The sequence below is a fragment of the Hypanus sabinus genome, chromosome 18 (genome assembly GCF_030144855.1).
Source record: "Hypanus sabinus isolate sHypSab1 chromosome 18, sHypSab1.hap1, whole genome shotgun sequence".
Classification (NCBI taxonomy): domain Eukaryota; kingdom Metazoa; phylum Chordata; class Chondrichthyes; order Myliobatiformes; family Dasyatidae; genus Hypanus; species Hypanus sabinus.
Window position 1 is genome coordinate 55607402 of NC_082723.1, and position 18116 is coordinate 55625517.

At 47.9% G+C, this 18116-nt stretch overlaps 1 protein-coding gene across 11 annotated transcripts in view; it reads left to right on the forward strand.

Annotated features, from left to right (window-relative positions):
• LOC132407612 (torsin-4A-B-like) overlaps window positions 1-17435 on the forward strand; it is a 132987-nt gene extending 115552 nt beyond the window's left edge. For 5 of the 11 annotated variants that reach the window (XM_059994380.1, XM_059994376.1, XM_059994378.1 and 2 more), the window contains 2 exons: window positions 11842-11970; window positions 15873-17435. In XM_059994380.1, coding sequence (XP_059850363.1) covers window positions 15921-17120 — 1200 coding nt within the window. In that variant the 5' untranslated portion in view covers window positions 11842-11970; window positions 15873-15920 and the 3' untranslated portion in view covers window positions 17121-17435. Of the gene's footprint in view, window positions 1-10769; window positions 11971-14654; window positions 14968-15377; window positions 15579-15872 lie in introns of those variants that run through there. The other 6 variants (XM_059994384.1, XM_059994385.1, XM_059994377.1 and 3 more) reach the window with 6 other exon arrangements.
• The last annotated feature ends 681 nt before the right edge of the window (window positions 17436-18116 follow it).

Below are 18116 nucleotides of genomic sequence, written 5' to 3' on the forward strand. Positions count from 1 at the left end.
GAACAGAGATTTCCCTAGTCTAGAACTTGCACCACAGGAGATTTCATATTCAATGAGTCATCTTTCTACTCAATGACCCTAACTATCATTCCAGATTGAGCTCCCATTCACTTACATTTCTACCAATCTAGTGGCATGCACTTGGTGTTCACAATGTGCTGTCGTCTGCTCTGGAGAAAGCAAATGCAGATTACGTAAAAATTTAGCAAAGCGACAGCATTCAGTTCAGAAAGCCAATTCTCAGAACCCCTGTGGCCTTCCACTTCAATTCTCCAAGCTATTCCCCCTGTGACCTATCCACTTGTGGTTCTCGCACTGTTGGAACAAGGAAAAAGTAACCACATCTTCCTTCTGGGCACATTACCGTCGTCTGAACCCAATGCTGAATTCTGCAACTTTAAAAAAATTCTCTTGGTTTAAACCATAAATGACTAGTTCTGTGGTCGGGAATCCATTGATAATATGGGATCTATGTTTCTTTTTCCACTAACCTAGCCTGATATGCCTTAGGTTCATCTCAAAGTTCAAATTAAAATTCATTATCAGAGTACATACAGGTCACCGCATACAACCCAGAGATTCTTTTTCTTGAGGCATACAAATCTGCATTCTATAACTTTTCATTTGATTGTGTTTTCCCCCTCTAATTGCCCTCATTTCATGTCTTTATTTTTGTCCTGACGAAGGGTCTTGGCCCGAAACGTCGACATTGCTTCTCCCTATAGATGCTTCCTGGCCTGCTACATTCCACCAGCATTTTGTGTGTGTTGCGTTATTTTTGTGTTACCTCTGCTTAACTGTCTTAATTAATCCATCAACCAGTTGGAACATCAATAACTTGGCAAAGTGGTAAACTTGTAAATTGGTTTATTATTGTCACATGTACTGAGCTACAAGGAACAACTTGCGTTATGAATCCGTTACAACAGTGCATTGAGGTAGTGCAACGAAAAACGGAGTAAAGAGCCACAGTTACAGAGAAAGAGTAGTGCAGGTGGACAATGTGGTGAAAGGGCTTGCAGTGCAGGTGGACAATAAGGTGAAAGTTCTTGTAATGCTGGTGGACAATAAGGTGAAAGGGCTTGTAGTGCAAGTGGACAATAAGGTGAAGGTCTTGTAGTGCAGGTGGACAATAAGGTGAAAGGGCTCATAGTGCAGGTGGACAATAAGGTGAAAGGGCTTTGCAGTGCAGGTGGACAATAGGGTGAAAGTTCTTGTAGTGCAGGTGGACAATAAGGTGAAAGGGCTTTGCAGTGCAGGTGGACAATAAGGTGAAAGGGCTCATAGTGCAGGTGGACAATAAGGTGAAGGTCTTGTAGTGCAGGTGGACAATAAGGTGAAAGGGCTTGCAGTGCAGGTGGACAATAAGGTGAAAGGGCTTGTAGTGCAGGTGGACAATAAGGTGAAAGGGCTCATAGTGCAGGTGGACAATAAGGTGAAAGGGCTTTGCAGTGCAGGTGGACAATAGGATGAAAGTTCTTGTAGTGCAGGTGGACAATAAGGTGAAAGGGCTCATAGTGCAGGTGGACAATAAGGTGAAAGGGCTCATAGTGCAGGTGGACAATAAGGTGAAGGTCTTGTAGTGCAGGTGGACAATAAGGTGAAAGGGCTTGCAGTGCAGGTGGACAATAAGGTGAAAGGGCTTGTAGTGCAGGTGGACAATAAGGTGAAGGTCTTGTAGTGCAGGTGGACAATGAAGTGAAAGTTCTTGTAGTGCAGGTGGACAATAAGGTGAAGGTCTTGTAGTGCAGGTGGACAATGAAGTGAAAGTTCTTGTAGTGCAGGTGGACAATAAGGTGAAAGGGCTTGTAGTGCAGGTGGACAATAAGGTGAAGGTCTTGTAGTGCAGGTGGACAATAAGGTGAAAGGGCTTGTAGTGCAGGTGGACAATAAGGTGAAAGGGCTTGCAGTGCAGGTGGACAATAAGGTGAAAGGGCTTGTAGTGCAGGTGGACAATAAGGTGAAAGGGCTTGTAGAGCAGGTGGACAATAAGGTGAAGGCTTTGTAGTGCAGGTGGACAATAAGGTGAAGGTCTTGTAGTGCAGGTGGACAATAAGGTGAAGGTCTTGTAGTGCAGGTGGACAATAAGGTGAAGGTCTTGTAGTGCAGGTGGACAATAAGGTGAAAGGGCTTGTAGTGCAGGTGGACAATAAGGTGAAGGTCTTGTAGTGCAGGTGGACAATAAGGCGAAAGGGCTTGTAGTGCAGGTGGACAATAAGGTGAAGGTCTTGTAGTGCAGGTGGACAATAAGGTGAAGGTCTTGTAGTGCAGGTGGACAATGAAGTGAAAGTTCTTGTAGTGCAGGTGGACAATAAGGTGAAGGTCTTGTAGTGCAGGTGGACAATAAGGTGAAGGTCTTGTAGAGCAAGTGGACAATAAGGTGAAAGGGCTTGTAGTGCAGTTGGACAATAAGGTGAAGGTCTTGTAGTGCAGGTGGACAATGAAGTGAAAGTTCTTGTAGTGCAGGTGGACAATGTGGTGAAAGGGCTTGCAGTGCAGGTGTACAATAAGGTGAAAGGGCTTGCAGTGCAGGTGGACAATAAGGTGAAAGGGCTTGTAGTGCAGGTGGACAATAAGGTGAAAGTTCTTGTAGTGCAGGTGGACAATAAGGTGAAAGGGCTCATAGTGCAGGTGGACAATAAGGTGAAGGTCTTGTAGTGCAGGTGGACAATAAGGTGAAAGGGCTTGTAGTGCAGGTGGAAAATAAGGTGAAAGTTCTTGTAGTGCAGGTGGACAATAAGGTGAAAGGGCTCATAGTGCAGGTGGACAATAAGGTGAAAGGGCTCATAGTGCAGGTGGACAATAAGGTGAAAGGGCTTTGCAGTGCAGGTGGACAATAGGGTGAAAGTTCTTGTAGTGCAGGTGGACAATAAGGTGAAAGGGCTCATAGTGCAGGTGGACAATAAGGTGAAAGGGCTTTGCAGTGCAGGTGGACAATAGGGTGAAAGTTCTTGTAGTGCAGGTGGACAATAAGGTGAAAGGGCTCATAGTGCAGGTGGACAATAAGGTGAAGGTCTTGTAGTGCAGGTGGACAATAAGGTGAAAGGGCTTGCAGTGCAGGTGGACAATAAGGTGAAAGGGCTTGCAGTGCAGGTGGACAATAAGGTGAAAGGGCTTGTAGTGCAGGTGGACAATAAGGTGAAAGGGCTTGCAGTGCAGGTGGACAATAAGGTGAAAGGGCTTGCAGTGCAGGTGGACAATAAGGTGAAAGGGCTTGTAGTGCAGGTGGACAATAAGGTGAAAGGGCTTGCAGTGCAGGTGGACAATAAGGTGAAAGGGCTTGTAGTGCAGGTGGACAATAAGGTGAAAGGGCTTGCAGTGCAGGTGGACAATAAGGTGAAAGGGCTTGTAGAGCAGGTGGACAATAAGGTGAAGGCTTTGTAGTGCAGGTGGACAATAAGGTGAAGGTCTTGTAGTGCAGGTGGACAATAAGGTGAAAGGGCTTGTAGTGCAGGTGGAAAATAAGGTGAAAGTTCTTGTAGTGCAGGTGGACAATAAGGTGAAAGGGCTCATAGTGCAGGTGGACAATAAGGTGAAAGGGCTTTGCAGTGCAGGTGGACAATAGGGTGAAAGTTCTTGTAGTGCAGGTGGACAATAAGGTGAAAGGGCTCATAGTGCAGGTGGACAATAAGGTGAAAGGGCTTTGCAGTGCAGGTGGACAATAGGGTGAAAGTTCTTGTAGTGCAGGTGGACAATAAGGTGAAAGGGCTCATAGTGCAGGTGGACAATAAGGTGAAGGTCTTGTAGTGCAGGTGGACAATAAGGTGAAAGGGCTTGCAGTGCAGGTGGACAATAAGGTGAAAGGGCTTGCAGTGCAGGTGGACAATAAGGTGAAAGGGCTTGTAGTGCAGGTGGACAATAAGGTGAAAGGGCTTGCAGTGCAGGTGGACAATAAGGTGAAAGGGCTTGCAGTGCAGGTGGACAATAAGGTGAAAGGGCTTGTAGTGCAGGTGGACAATAAGGTGAAAGGGCTTGCAGTGCAGGTGGACAATAAGGTGAAAGGGCTTGTAATGCAGGTGGACAATAAGGTGAAAGGGCTTGCAGTGCAGGTGGACAATAAGGTGAAAGGGCTTGTAGAGCAGGTGGACAATAAGGTGAAGGCTTTGTAGTGCAGGTGGACAATAAGGTGAAGGTCTTGTAGTGCAGGTGGACAATAAGGTGAAAGGGCTTGTAGTGCAGGTGGACAATAAGGTGAAGGGCTCATAGTGCAGGTGGACAATAAGGTGAAAGGGCTTTGCAGTGCAGGTGGACAATAGGATGAAAGTTCTTGTAGTGCAGGTGGACAATAAGGTGAAAGGGCTCATAGTGCAGGTGGACAATAAGGTGAGAGGGCTCATAGTGCAGGTGGACAATAAGGTGAAGGTCTTGTAGTGCAGGTGGACAATAAGGTGAAAGGGCTTGCAGTGCAGGTGGACAATAAGGTGAAAGGGCTTGTAGTGCAGGTGGACAATAAGGTGAAGGTCTTGTAGTGCAGGTGGACAATGAAGTGAAAGTTCTTGTAGTGCAGGTGGACAATAAGGTGAAGGTCTTGTAGTGCAGGTGGACAATGAAGTGAAAGTTCTTGTAGTGCAGGTGGACAATAAGGTGAAAGGGCTTGTAGTGCAGGTGGACAATAAGGTGAAGGTCTTGTAGTGCAGGTGGACAATAAGGTGAAAGGGCTTGTAGTGCAGGTGGACAATAAGGTGAAAGGGCTTGCAGTGCAGGTGGACAATAAGGTGAAAGGGCTTGTAGTGCAGGTGGACAATAAGGTGAAAGGGCTTGTAGAGCAGGTGGACAATAAGGTGAAGGCTTTGTAGTGCAGGTGGACAATAAGGTGAAGGTCGTAGTGCAGGTGGACAATAAGGTGAAGGTCTTGTAGTGCAGGTGGACAATAAGGTGAAGGTCTTGTAGTGCAGGTGGACAATAAGGTGAAAGGGCTTGTAGTGCAGGTGGACAATAAGGTGAAGGTCTTGTAGTGCAGGTGGACAATAAGGTGAAAGGGCTTGTAGTGCAGGTGGACAATAAGGTGAAGGTCTTGTAGTGCAGGTGGACAATAAGGTGAAGGTCTTGTAGTGCAGGTGGACAATGAAGTGAAAGTTCTTGTAGTGCAGGTGGACAATAAGGTGAAGGTATTGTAGTGCAGGTGGACAATAAGGTGAAGGTCTTGTAGAGCAGGTGGACAATAAGGTGAAAGGGCTTGTAGTGCAGTTGGACAATAAGGTGAAGGTCTTGTAGTGCAGGTGGACAATGAAGTGAAAGTTCTTGTAGTGCAGGTGGACAATGTGGTGAATGGGCTTGCAGTGCAGGTGTACAATAAGGTGAAAGGGCTTGCAGTGCAGGTGGACAATAAGGTGAAAGGGCTTGTAGTGCAGGTGGACAATAAGGTGAAAGTTCTTGTAGTGCAGGTGGACAATAAGGTGAAAGGGCTCATAGTGCAGGTGGACAATAAGGTGAAGGTCTTGTAGTGCAGGTGGACAATAAGGTGAAAGGGCTTGTAGTGCAGGTGGAAAATAAGGTGAAAGTTCTTGTAGTGCAGGTGGACAATAAGGTGAAAGGGCTCATAGTGCAGGTGGACAATAAGGTGAAAGGGCTTTGCAGTGCAGGTGGACAATAGGGTGAAAGTTCTTGTAGTGCAGGTGGACAATAAGGTGAAAGGGCTCATAGTGCAGGTGGACAATAAGGTGAAAGGGCTTTGCAGTGCAGGTGGACAATAGGGTGAAAGTTCTTGTAGTGCAGGTGGACAATAAGGTGAAAGGGCTCATAGTGCAGGTGGACAATAAGGTGAAGGTCTTGTAGTGCAGGTGGACAATAAGGTGAAAGGGCTTGCAGTGCAGGTGGACAATAAGGTGAAAGGGCTTGCAGTGCAGGTGGACAATAAGGTGAAAGGGCTTGTAGTGCAGGTGGACAATAAGGTGAAAGGGCTTGCAGTGCAGGTGGACAATAAGGTGAAAGGGCTTGCAGTGCAGGTGGACAATAAGGTGAAAGGGCTTGTAGTGCAGGTGGACAATAAGGTGAAAGGGCTTGCAGTGCAGGTGGACAATAAGGTGAAAGGGCTTGTAGTGCAGGTGGACAATAAGGTGAAAGGGCTTGCAGTGCAGGTGGACAATAAGGTGAAAGGGCTTGTAGAGCAGGTGGACAATAAGGTGAAGGCTTTGTAGTGCAGGTGGACAATAAGGTGAAGGTCTTGTAGTGCAGGTGGACAATAAGGTGAAAGGGCTTGTAGTGCAGGTGGACAATAAGGTGAAGGTCTTGTAGTGCAGGTGGACAATAAGGTGAAAGGGCTTGTAGTGCAGGTGGACAATAAGGTGAAGGTCTTGTAGTGCAGGTGGACAATAAGGTGAAAGGGCTTGTAGTGCAGGTGGACAATAAGGTGAAGGTCTTGTAGTGCAGGTGGACAATAAGGTGAAGGTCTTGTAGTGCAGGTGGACAATGAAGTGAAAGTTCTTGTAGTGCAGGTGGACAATAAGGTGAAGGTCTTGTAGAGCAAGTGGACAATAAGGTGAAGGTCTTGTAGAGCAGGTGGACAATAAGGTGAAAGGGCTTGTAGTGCAGTTGGACAATAAGGTGAAGGTCTTGTAGTGCAGGTGGACAATGAAGTGAAAGTTCTTGTAGTGCAGGTGGACAATGTGGTGAAAGGGCTTGCAGTGCAGGTGTACAATAAGGTGAAAGGGCTTGCAGTGCAGGTGGACAATAAGGTGAAAGGGCTTGTAGTGCAGGTGGACAATAAGGTGAAAGTTCTTGTAGTGCAGGTGGACAATAAGGTGAAAGGGCTCATAGTGCAGGTGGACAATAAGGTGAAGGTCTTGTAGTGCAGGTGGACAATAAGGTGAAAGGGCTTGTAGTGCAGGTGGAAAATAAGGTGAAAGGGCTTGCAGTGCAGGTGGACAATAAGGTGAAAGGGCTTGCAGTGCAGGTGGACAATAAGGTGAAAGGGCTTGTAGTGCAGGTGGACAATAAGGTGAAAGGGCTTGCAGTGCAGGTGGACAATAAGGTGAAAGGGCTTGTAGTGCAGGTGGACAATAAGGTGAAAGGGCTTGCAGTGCAGGTGGACAATAAGGTGAAAGGGCTTGTAGAGCAGGTGGACAATAAGGTGAAGGCTTTGTAGTGCAGGTGGACAATAAGGTGAAGGTCTTGTAGTGCAGGTGGACAATAAGGTGAAAGGGCTTGTAGTGCAGGTGGAAAATAAGGTGAAAGTTCTTGTAGTGCAGGTGGACAATAAGGTGAAAGGGCTCATAGTGCAGGTGGACAATAAGGTGAAAGGGCTTTGCAGTGCAGGTGGACAATAGGGTGAAAGTTCTTGTAGTGCAGGTGGACAATAAGGTGAAAGGGCTCATAGTGCAGGTGGACAATAAGGTGAAAGGGCTTTGCAGTGCAGGTGGACAATAGGGTGAAAGTTCTTGTAGTGCAGGTGGACAATAAGGTGAAAGGGCTCATAGTGCAGGTGGACAATAAGGTGAAGGTCTTGTAGTGCAGGTGGACAATAAGGTGAAAGGGCTTGCAGTGCAGGTGGACAATAAGGTGAAAGGGCTTGTAGTGCAGGTGGACAATAAGGTGAAGGTCTTGTAGTGCAGGTGGACAATGAAGTGAAGGTCTTGTAGTGCAGGTGGACAATAAGGTGAAAGGGCTTGTAGTGCAGGTGGACAATAAGGTGAAAGGGCTTGCAGTGCAGGTGGACAATAAGGTGAAAGGGCTTGCAGTGCAGGTGGACAATAAGGTGAAAGGGCTTGTAGTGCAAGTGGACAATAAGGTGAAAGGGCTTGCAGTGCAGGTGGACAATAAGGTGAAAGGGCTTGTAGAGCAGGTGGACAATAAGGTGAAAGGGCTTGCAGTGCAGGTGGACAATAAGGTGAAAGGGCTTGTAGTGCAGGTGGACAATAAGGTGAAAGGGCTTGCAGTGCAGGTGGACAACAAGGTGAAAGGGCTTGTAGTGCAGGTGGACAATAAGGTGAAAGGGCTTGCAGTGCAGGTGGACAATAAGGTGAAAGGGCTTGTAGTGCAGGTGGACAATAAGGTGAAAGGGCTTGCAGTGCAGGTGGACAATAAGGTGAAAGGGCTTGTAGAGCAGGTGGACAATAAGGTGAAGGCTTTGTAGTGCAGGTGGACAATAAGGTGAAGGTCTTGTAGTGCAGGTGGACAATAAGGTGAAGGTCTTGTGGTGCAGGTGGACAATAAGGTGAAGGTCTTGTAGTGCAGGTGGACAATAAGGTGAAAGGTCTTGTAGTGCAGGTGGACAATAAGGTGAAGGTCTTGTAGTGCAGGTGGACAATAAGGTGAAAGGGCTTGTAGTGCAGGTGGACAATAAGGTGAAGGTCTTGTAGTGCAGGTGGACAATAAGGTGAAAGGGCTTGTAGTGCAGGTGGACAATAAGGTGAAAGGGGTAGTGCAGGTGGACAATAAGGTGAAAGGGCTTGTAGTGCAGGTGGACAATAAGGTGAAGGTCTTGTAGTGCAGGTGGACAATAAGGTGAAGGTCTTGTAGTGCAGGTGAGCAATAAGGTGAAGGTCTTGTAGTGCAGGTGGACAATGAAGTGAAAGTTCTTGTAGTGCAGGTGGACAATAAGGTGAAGGTCTTGTAGTGCAGGTGGACAATGAAGTGAAAGTTCTTGTAGTGCAGGTGGACAATAAGGTGAAAGGTCTTGTAGTGCAGGTGGACAATAAGGTGAAGGTCTTGTAGTGCAGGTGGACAATAAGGTGAAAGGGCTTGTAGTGCAGGTGGACAATAAGGTGAAGGGCTTGTAGTGCAGGTGGACAATAAGGTGAAAGGGCTTGTAGTGCAGGTGGACAATAAGGTGAAAGGGCTTGTAGTGCAGGTGGACAATAAGGTGAAGGTCTTGTAGAGCAGGTGGACAATAAGGTGAAAGGGCTTGTAGTGCAGGTAGACTATAAGGTGAAAGGGCTTGTGCAGGTGGACAATAAGGGGCAAGCTCATTGTGCAGGTAAACAATAAGGTGAAAGGACTTTATTAATGAGCTTTCTTTGGTATGGCATCAATTGGGGCTGAGAAGGAAAATGGATCAGGCACAATGAACTGGCAGAGCAGATTCAATGAGCCAAATGGCCTAATTCTGCTCCTATATCAAATATTCAAAGTACATTTATTATCAAAGTATGCATAAATTATACAATCTTGAGATTTGTCTACTTACAGGCAGCCACAAAACTAGAAACACAAAAGAACCAATTAATAAAATGGAAGTCTTGCACCTAATGTGTAATGAAAAAGAAAAAAACACACAAATCATGCAAACAATAGAAGCAAATAGCAGCATTCTGAACCAAATGGAGTGCATAGACCTGAATCCCTGGAGCAGCCAGAGGAGGCCCAAAGCCTCAGTCTCAAGTTCAGCATATAGTGGGGCAAACCGCCCTAAAGATCACAGACATGAAGTACGTAGCAGTGGGATCGGTCTCACAGTCTCAGCGCCACAGAGAGTAGGCCCTTGCCCTCAGTCCCGGCACCCTGCCTGCCTTATGGTCTACTGTGGTTGGAACAGCACTGACTATTGGTAATGTTTGCTCATAGGAACTTAAAGCTCTCGACCCTATCAACCTCAACACCACTGATGCAGAAAGGAGAAGGTGCACCACCCACCCCACTTCCTGAAGCCAATGAACTGCTCATTTGTTTTGCTGACATTGGGGGGGGGGGGGAGGAGATTGTTCCCACGACATCCCGAAGCTTTCTATTTCCTTCCTGAACTCTGATGTGCAATTATTTGCAGATGACACTACCACAGTAAATGGGGTTAGAGCAGAGTCTGGCCAGACGGTTATGATTCTACAGGAGTAGAGTAGGGGACTGAGGACTCAACCTTGGGGAGCTCCACTGTTAGGAATAATCAGGGCAGAGGTGTTGCTATCTGTCCTTACTGATAGCAGTCTGATGGTCAGGAAGTCAAGGATCTAGTTGCGGAGGGATGTGTTGAGTTTCAGGTCTCGGAGTTTGCCTGGAATTATTGCATTGAAGTCAATAAATAAGAAGTCTGATATGGGTAGCTTTACATTTCAGATGCTCCAGAGGTGAGTGTCGAGCCAGGGAAATAGCATCCACCATAAACCTGTTTCAGTGGCATTCACATTTTAGTGGGTCAAGGCTGAAGGTAGTCATAGAAAAGTACAGCACAGAAAGAGGCCCTTCGGCCCTTCGAGTCCATGCTGAAACCATTTAAACTGCCTACTCCCATTGACCTGCACTGGGGTTATAGCTCTTCATACCCCTACAATCCAGGTACCTATTGAAACTTCTCTTAAACATTGAAATCGAGCTCATATGCACCACTTGTGCTGGCAGCTCATTCCACACTCTCACGACCCTCTGAGTGAAGAAGTTTCCCCTCATGTTCCCTTTAAACCTTTCACATTTCACCCTTAACCCATGACCTCTAGCTGTAGTCCCACCAGTCAAACCTGCCACATTCAGCCTCCCAAAGCACTTCACAATGGTGGGTGTCAGAACCACCAGGTGGAAGACACATTACCCAGTTTTTCTTGGGTCCCGGGATGATTGTGGTCTATTTAGAGCAGGTGGAACATCAGAATTAAATAGTAAGATGTTAAAAATATCTGCAAGTACCCACGATCACTGAATTGTGCAGGATCTAAGGACACAGTCAATTTATCCCCACAGCAACCCTGACCCCACCCTCCGAATATTTTGACTAGTTTCTATTACCATTTCCAACAACTGCCAGGTTTTATTTACTTTTGGAATTACTATTGTTCATTAATCATATTCTAGGGGACTTGGAAGTCGGAAATATATTTTCATGATTTATAAAACGTGGCAACCGGCATTGTGGCATTGCTATGTGAAAGACTGTAATGATAACCTCTCAGAATGGGTGGGTAGCTGCCAAAATAGCATGAATTTGTCTACTTTATAGGAAGTGACAACACCGCCTATTTCTTGGAATGGTAAGAACCTAAATAGGCTCGAGCAGATGGGGTGTGTAATTGACATGAACGGCCAATGATAACAAACAGATCGACAGAACAGACAAGGCAAGAGGGGCTGTTTGATAAAACAGAGATCTCTTCAATATCTATAAATACCTATGGACTAAACTGAGGTCTCTAAGCTAAACACAAGATCAACCAGAAATAAAATAGGGAAGTTTCTTATTCAGTCAGTGATTAGAACTTTGATCTCATGGGACAATCATCATGAGGAGTGAAATGAGTATGCAGTAGTAGAGGGTGTGGACTGGTAGTGGGAAGAGAAACAGACTGAAAAGCTGGCTTATGTGGAGTGCAATCCATAGGGGGACAGGATGATCCACCTGGCCATACGTCCTCTTTCTCCGCTCTGCAACGCAGTGTGGGTCCCGACCCCAGGGCTGTCGGTGTGGAGTTTGCACGTCCTCCCTGTGGCCATGTGGATTTCCTCCAGATGATCTGGTTTCCTCCCGCCGTCCCAAAGACGTGCGCTTCCTTTTGGCGAACTGATATAAGCGAGGGCAGGGAGGGAGGTGAAATGGGGAAACAAGTGAGGAGTGGGACTGACTCGAGTGCCCTGAGGGCTAGCAGAGACTGAATGGGCTGAACGGCCTCCTTCAGGTGTGCTTCTGTGAATAAGTTGGAGTCTCAGTGAACACCCGCCGGTGATTAGCTGGGCGCTGCCCATCAATGTATGCTTACTCCTAACTAAACTGGACCCAGCAAGTTATTGAATTGTAGGCGGCTATCTTGTTAGTGATTAACCCAATTCAGCGCCCGAGGGAGTGACTGTGATATGGTAGTAGTCACTCAGTCAACACATATGTTTGATGCTGAGCAGTCATCGTGCAGTGAGAAAGGACACTGGGGAGAGGAAGTGGTTTTACTTCTAAGCTTCTGTGACTCTGCATCTTTTTTCTACACGCAGTGGCTGTGTTAAGCTCAGGCTCTCGTGTTAACGGAGGCTGCAGGAGCTACGGCCGGACCGGTGCACGGGGACGGGGTGTGAGCCGCAAACCAACTTGTCAAAGTATAGGTGCTTGACTGTGCCTGTAAGGTAGGTGTAAGGGATGGAGAGGGATGTGTGTATTTACGGGGAGTGCTGTTAGTCAGGCACATAAGCAGGTATCTGTTCTGACCCGTAGAGTCACAGCCAGTATACGAGAATCCTTTCATTGTGCCACACTCGGTATCTCCCGATTGGAAGCAAATTAGTCTTTGGGTGTGCTGGCAGCAGATGTTCCACAGCTGGAAAGCAGGCAAGCGGGGGCCTCTTGCTTATATTGTTTCACAGTGTTGGAGGCGACGCAGTAGGCAGCAGGGCTTCCTTCAGGGTTAAAGCACATAAGGGAGACCTTAACAAAAGTTCCAAGTGAGGAGAGAGAAAGAGATTCTTACTGTGTCGTTAGGAAGCTGTGATCTATTAATGAAAAGACAGAAGGGCTGAGCTGTCTCTCTGCCCCAGCAGAGAAAGGATGATTAGAGAGGAAGTCCTGGGGGTTAGTTCCAGCAGCGGGAGGAGAGCAGTGAGGGAAAGTTAAGGGACTTTATGGGGAAAGAAGCCGACTCCTGAGAGTGAAGGGCATACGTGTGTGAGCTGCATACTGATGGCTTCCTGCTGTAGCTGCAGTTCCCTGTTTGGAAGGGGAGGGAGGTGGGGTTGCCTGAGCTGATGTTACTGCAGTAAAGTCTCAGTTCACTTGGTATTGGCCTGGCTTTGGTCACATCCACTGTACAGACAGCGTCAGACCATGGGAGCTCTGAATCTCCCCACTCCAGCTGAGGCTTACGGACAAGGCACCTGTGTGTGTGTGTGTTCAGGTTCAAGGTCCAAGTATGTATCCCATACACAACCTTCAGATCCGTCTTCTTGCAGGCAGCCACAAAACAAGGAACACTATAGACTCCATGAAAAAACCCACATGCTCAAGCGTGAAGACAGGATAAATCGTGCAAGCAATAAAAAAAGTGAACAAGGAATGCACAGAATGTGAACCCCAGAACCCCGAAAGTGAGGCCGCAGCCACAGAGCCAGTTCAGTGCTGAGGCAAGCAAGGCCTCACTGAGTACTCAGCTGAACACCATAGTGTCCCTCGCCCCTGGCCTCCATGCCGTTATCTTCTTAATCTGGCTTGGCGCTAAAATCAATTCAACATGGGTTTGTTTTGTGCTTCTGGGCCCAATCCAGCCCCAAGTCCCCTCCAGCACCGCCCGTCGCCACCGTGCTTGCATTCTTGAGTGTCCAGTCCAACGAATCCTTCAGGATACCGTCAAAATGGCAGGTCGTACAGTCGGCTCAAAAGCACGCCTTCCAAAGGGAAATTGCAGGCTGCAGAGTGCTGTAAAATATATATTCAGTAAAATAGTTAGTGGCTTTGTTTGCTGCCTGCGAAACGTCACCATGTCTTGCCACTGCATCTAGCATGGGCCATTACACTAAAGAAGGTGGAGTTATTGTCCACGCAGACTAGACAGAACAGGACCTGGAGCTGGAGCAAGACGGTGCTCCCACTGAATCACCAGTGGGTTGGCACGGCCCCAGACAGACAACGTTCAAGCTGCGACCCCTTGGCACGAGCAGAGAGAGGTGAATGAGTTGAACACCATTATGTCCTGTGACCTTCCTCAGTAACAAGGTCAGTGGCCACAGAGGGAGAACCTCGAGTTAGATGACCACTGTGCAACTCTGCTCCACAGCAGTGTCAAATCCCTCAAACTGGCCCCCTTCACTTTCGTACTGTGACTAACCAACCAATTTAATTCACGTTGGTACTTGTATTCTTCCCTTCCTGATTTTATTTTAGTTCCCCAAACATAAAACACTCTTTGTGACAACTTCTTCCATATTCTAACCATGCTCTGCATAAAGTTTCTTTCAAATTCAAAACTTTAACCTTTACTTTTTGATTCCCTCACAAATGGAAACTCTGCCATACCTTTTCAAAATCCCCTCACCTCTCACTCTTCACTTTCCCATAACAGCTCACCTTATCGGTTCTGCTGGCAGTGACAACCTTCCTCCTTAAGTGTTATCAAATAAAGCATTTACTTGTTACCTTTACTGCTTTCATTATTCTATGTTATATCGGAACCAGAACCATACAGCAAGGTGTCAGTAATGGCGATACAGTGATTCAGTTAGCAGAGCTGTTTGCCTCACAGGTCCTGGGATCCCGGTTCAGTCCTGACTTGGGTGCTGTCAGAGTGGAGTCTGCGAGCTCCCCCTATGATTGTGTGTGGAACCCCAGGTGCTCTGGTTTTCTCCCAGATCTCAAAATGCATGCAGTTGGTTGGTAAATTGGCCACTTTAAGTTGTCCCTGGTGTGCAGGACGGTGGTAGAATCTGGGTGGGGTTGACGGGAATGAAAAAAGATCAGTTTAAGATGATTGGTTGCTTAACCCAGTGGAAGGTTCAGCCCATCTCTGTGCGGCTTGGTTGTATGGAGCAATGAGAGAGAGTGGAACTGTAATGCATGAGCTGAGGGAGAGATTTTTTAAGAAGAGCTCAAGATTCTGGGGTTCTGATATTGGAGGGAGGACACTGAGACAGACAGATATGTTAGTAACGAAGGGCGCAGGCTTAACGTAACTGACTGAAGCTCCAAAACAGAGAGAGGGGTATTCAGTAGATCCAGTTCCTTCTGGTGAAAGGTTATCGATCTGTTAATTCATTAACAGGTTCTGCTGTCACTGGCATGTTCAGCATTCATTTCCCATCCCTAACTGTGTTCGCTGAGCTACTTCCTTGAACCTGCTGAAGTCCATTAGCACTGCTGCGGTGTCAGTGGGCCGGGAGTTCTGGGCTGGACAAATGGCAATGCGGGAGGAGTAGGGAAGTATTTCCAAGTCGGGACTCTGCGCATCTTGGAGCTGGAAAGCATTCATAGTTCCACTTTCCACAAAGACTGGCTAATCCACCCAAAATATGTTGTTATTATTTCCAAATTCCAGCAGGATTTCGTGCTTGTGTGGCAGATGAGAGTTACCCCAGAACAATATAGTGATCCAGAATGCACTGACATTGGGAAGAGACTAAACAATAACTTTTAAAGAGGTGGGGAAGATAGATACTTAAAAGCTGAACTTTTTCTGAGCCCATGAATTAAAGCAAAAGTCCGCAGCAAATTATCTCATGCTGGTGAAGTGCCTCCCAATGGTTTTATCAGATGACTATTGTTAGAACTTCTTCATTTATTTTAACAAAGTTTATTTATTTTAAAAAAGTCGAAAGTTCTTCATTTATTTTAAAAGCACTTTATCCAGAAGTTGTGAAATATAAAAGCCCTTTGTGAAATAGAACCTATTTTCTAAGGGAACATGGCAGAGTACTAAATAAGAAGCTGTCAGGTAATGAATTGGCTCCCTCACATTCTGGAGTGACTTCTGCACTGGGTCTCTCCTACCCCTGGACACCCGGGGGGGAGAGAACTGCAGCCTCTGCAGTTTCAGCAGGCCAGCCCGTTGCCGCTGCTGTGCACTGAGTGCGTGCTGGTTGGGGAAGGGGAGGAGCCAGAGCTCTGAAGAGCAGAAGCAGCTCTCTGCAACAGGACTTCCTGATATTGTGTGGACAGAGTACGGCTTCTCAGCGGTGGCTGGCTGTGCTTAAAGAAGCGCCTGGGACCCTTTGCTGGGACAGTGTTCGGGCCCGAGCCCGCGTTTTGGAGGGTGAGTGCTGGCCAGGCAGATCCAGTGGCCTTTCCTTGCCTCATCCTGCAGGAGTTGTAGCTGCAGCCAGACTCCAGAGCTGTGGGATTACTAGCGCCCATAGACACCCCGCCTGTACCTCTGCGCTCGACCCTGCCTTCCTTCGCTCAGCTTCTCAGCCCTTCCCCTCCATACCATTTTAGCCATGCTGCTGGTCACCTGCCTCGGTGCCGCCTGGTTATACTTTAAGTACTTTAAGGGTTGTGGGATGGACGTGCAGTGTTGTTTAAGCCCTTCTTCTTGTGCTTGTTTCAGGCAGCTTGGTGACCGATTCCGGGGGGTGCTGAAGTGAGGAGACCCCCAATGGAGCCGGAGCACAAGCAGAGGATATTGGCGGTCACCTCCCCGCTGAGGGCTGTCTGCCGCATCCGCCACAAGTGCCTCGTTCTGAAGAAGAGGCGGATCAGCGTCGAGCAGCGGGAGGCCAGGGACGGGGAGAGGCCGGGAGCGGCGGGTGAGAGCAGGCTACCCAGCAAGAGCAGGGCCAAGGCGGCCGAGTACTTCACCTTCGAGAAGGTCCCCGTCAAGTCCTCGCGGAGACGCCGCTCGCAGAAGAAGTGCAAAGTGCTCTACCCAAATGGCAGCAGGAAGTACCTGCCGGAAGAAAAGAAAAGCAAGGCCAAGAACTGCCTCTTACTGCTGAGCATCATCATCTTCTTCCAAGTATACAACGCCATCGAGAATCTAGATGATAACGTGCTGAAGTATGACCTCATGGGGCTGGAGAAAACGCTGAAGCGGGAGGTCTTTGGCCAGACAGTTGCCATTGACAGTATGATGGATCTGCTGAAGGACTACCTGGCCACTCACATCCACAACAAGCCCCTGGTCCTGTCTCTCAATGGCCCCGTCGGTGTGGGGAAGAGCCTGGTGGGCAGACTGCTGGCCAAGCACTTCCGCGCAGTGCTGAGCGACGACCTGGTGTACCAGTATTTCGTGCTGCATCACTGCCCGTCTGAGGGCGACGTCACCAGCTGCCAGCGGGAGCTGGTGCTCGGCATCTCCGAGATGGTGAACCGGGCCGAAGAGGAGGAGAAGATCCCCGTGCTCATCTTTGACGAGGTGGAGTTCATGCAGCCGGCCCTCCTGGACATCCTGCACAGCTACTTCCAGTCCAACCAGACCAGCGAGTTCCTCAATGTGGTGTACATCTTAATCAGCAACTACGGCCAGGGCGAGATAACCAAGTTCATTCTCCACAACGCTTCCAGCGGAGTGGCGAGACAGCTGGCCAGATCGGAGGAGCTCCTGTTCAGTGTCCAGTCCTCACTGGTTCACATCCACCCATTGTGGAATCAAGCCGATATTGTCCCCTTCTCCTTGCTGGAGAGGGACCATATTTTGGAGTGTTTTTTAGAAAAGATGATGACGGAAGGATACTACCCAGACACTGCCCACCTGGACAAGCTGTCCAGTGAGCTGAATTATTACTCTGTTGGAGAGCTCCAGTACTCTGTTAATGGCTGCAAGTATGTAGACTCCAAAGTAAACTTGTTGCATTGACAGCCAAGTCTAATGCTCAACAATAAACGGCAGTCTGTCAGGGAACAGTGAAAAGTACCACGTGTCACCGGGTCAGTCTCTGGGTTCATTCAGTCTGTTGTCTCTGGTCACCCGTGTGTGTACATTTACTGGGAGAAATGGTCGACGGGACAGAGGGCTTGGATAATCGCTCTCTGCAGCAGTTCTGACCGGACTACGCAATGGAATTTGATTAACTCTGTGGGAAGGGCAGGACAGCTTGTGAGGTTTCTTCCCACTGTTAAATTTCTGTCAAGGAAAATGTTTGATGATACTAAAATGAAGTAACCATTTCAAAAGCAAAGTGAGTGGATGTGAATATTGTGCCTCAGACAACTGCCTGTATTCGGTCCACGCAGAACTCTACACCGTGACTGGGGTGGTGTTATAGTGTCTGTATTGAACTGGTCTGGTGTTACAGTGTCTGTACTGAGCTTGACACCGTGGCTGGTCTGGTGTTACAGTATCTGTACTGAGCTTGACACCGTGGCTGGTCTGGTGTTACAGTGTCTGTACTGAGCTGGTCTGGTGTGACAGTGTCTGTACTGAGCTTGACACCGTGGCTGGTCAGGTGTTACAATGTCTCTACTGAGCTGGTCTGGTGTTACAGTGTCTGTACTGAGCTTGACACAGTGACTGGGGTGGTGTTACACTGTCTGTACTGAGCTGGTCTGGTGTTACAGCGTCTGCACTGATCTTGACATCGTGGCTGGTCTTGTGTTACAGTGTCTGTACTGAGCTTGACACCGTGGCTGGTCTGTTGTTGCAGTGTCTGTACTGAGCTTCACACAGTGACTGGTCTGGTGTTACAGTGACTGTACTGAGCTGGTCTGGTGTTACAGTGTCTGTACTGAGCTTGACACAGTGACTGGTCTGTTGTTGCAGTGTCTGTACTGAGCTTGACACAGTGACTGGTCTGGTGTTACAGTGACTGTACTGAGCTGGTCTGGTGATACAGTGTCTGTTTGGGCTGGTCTG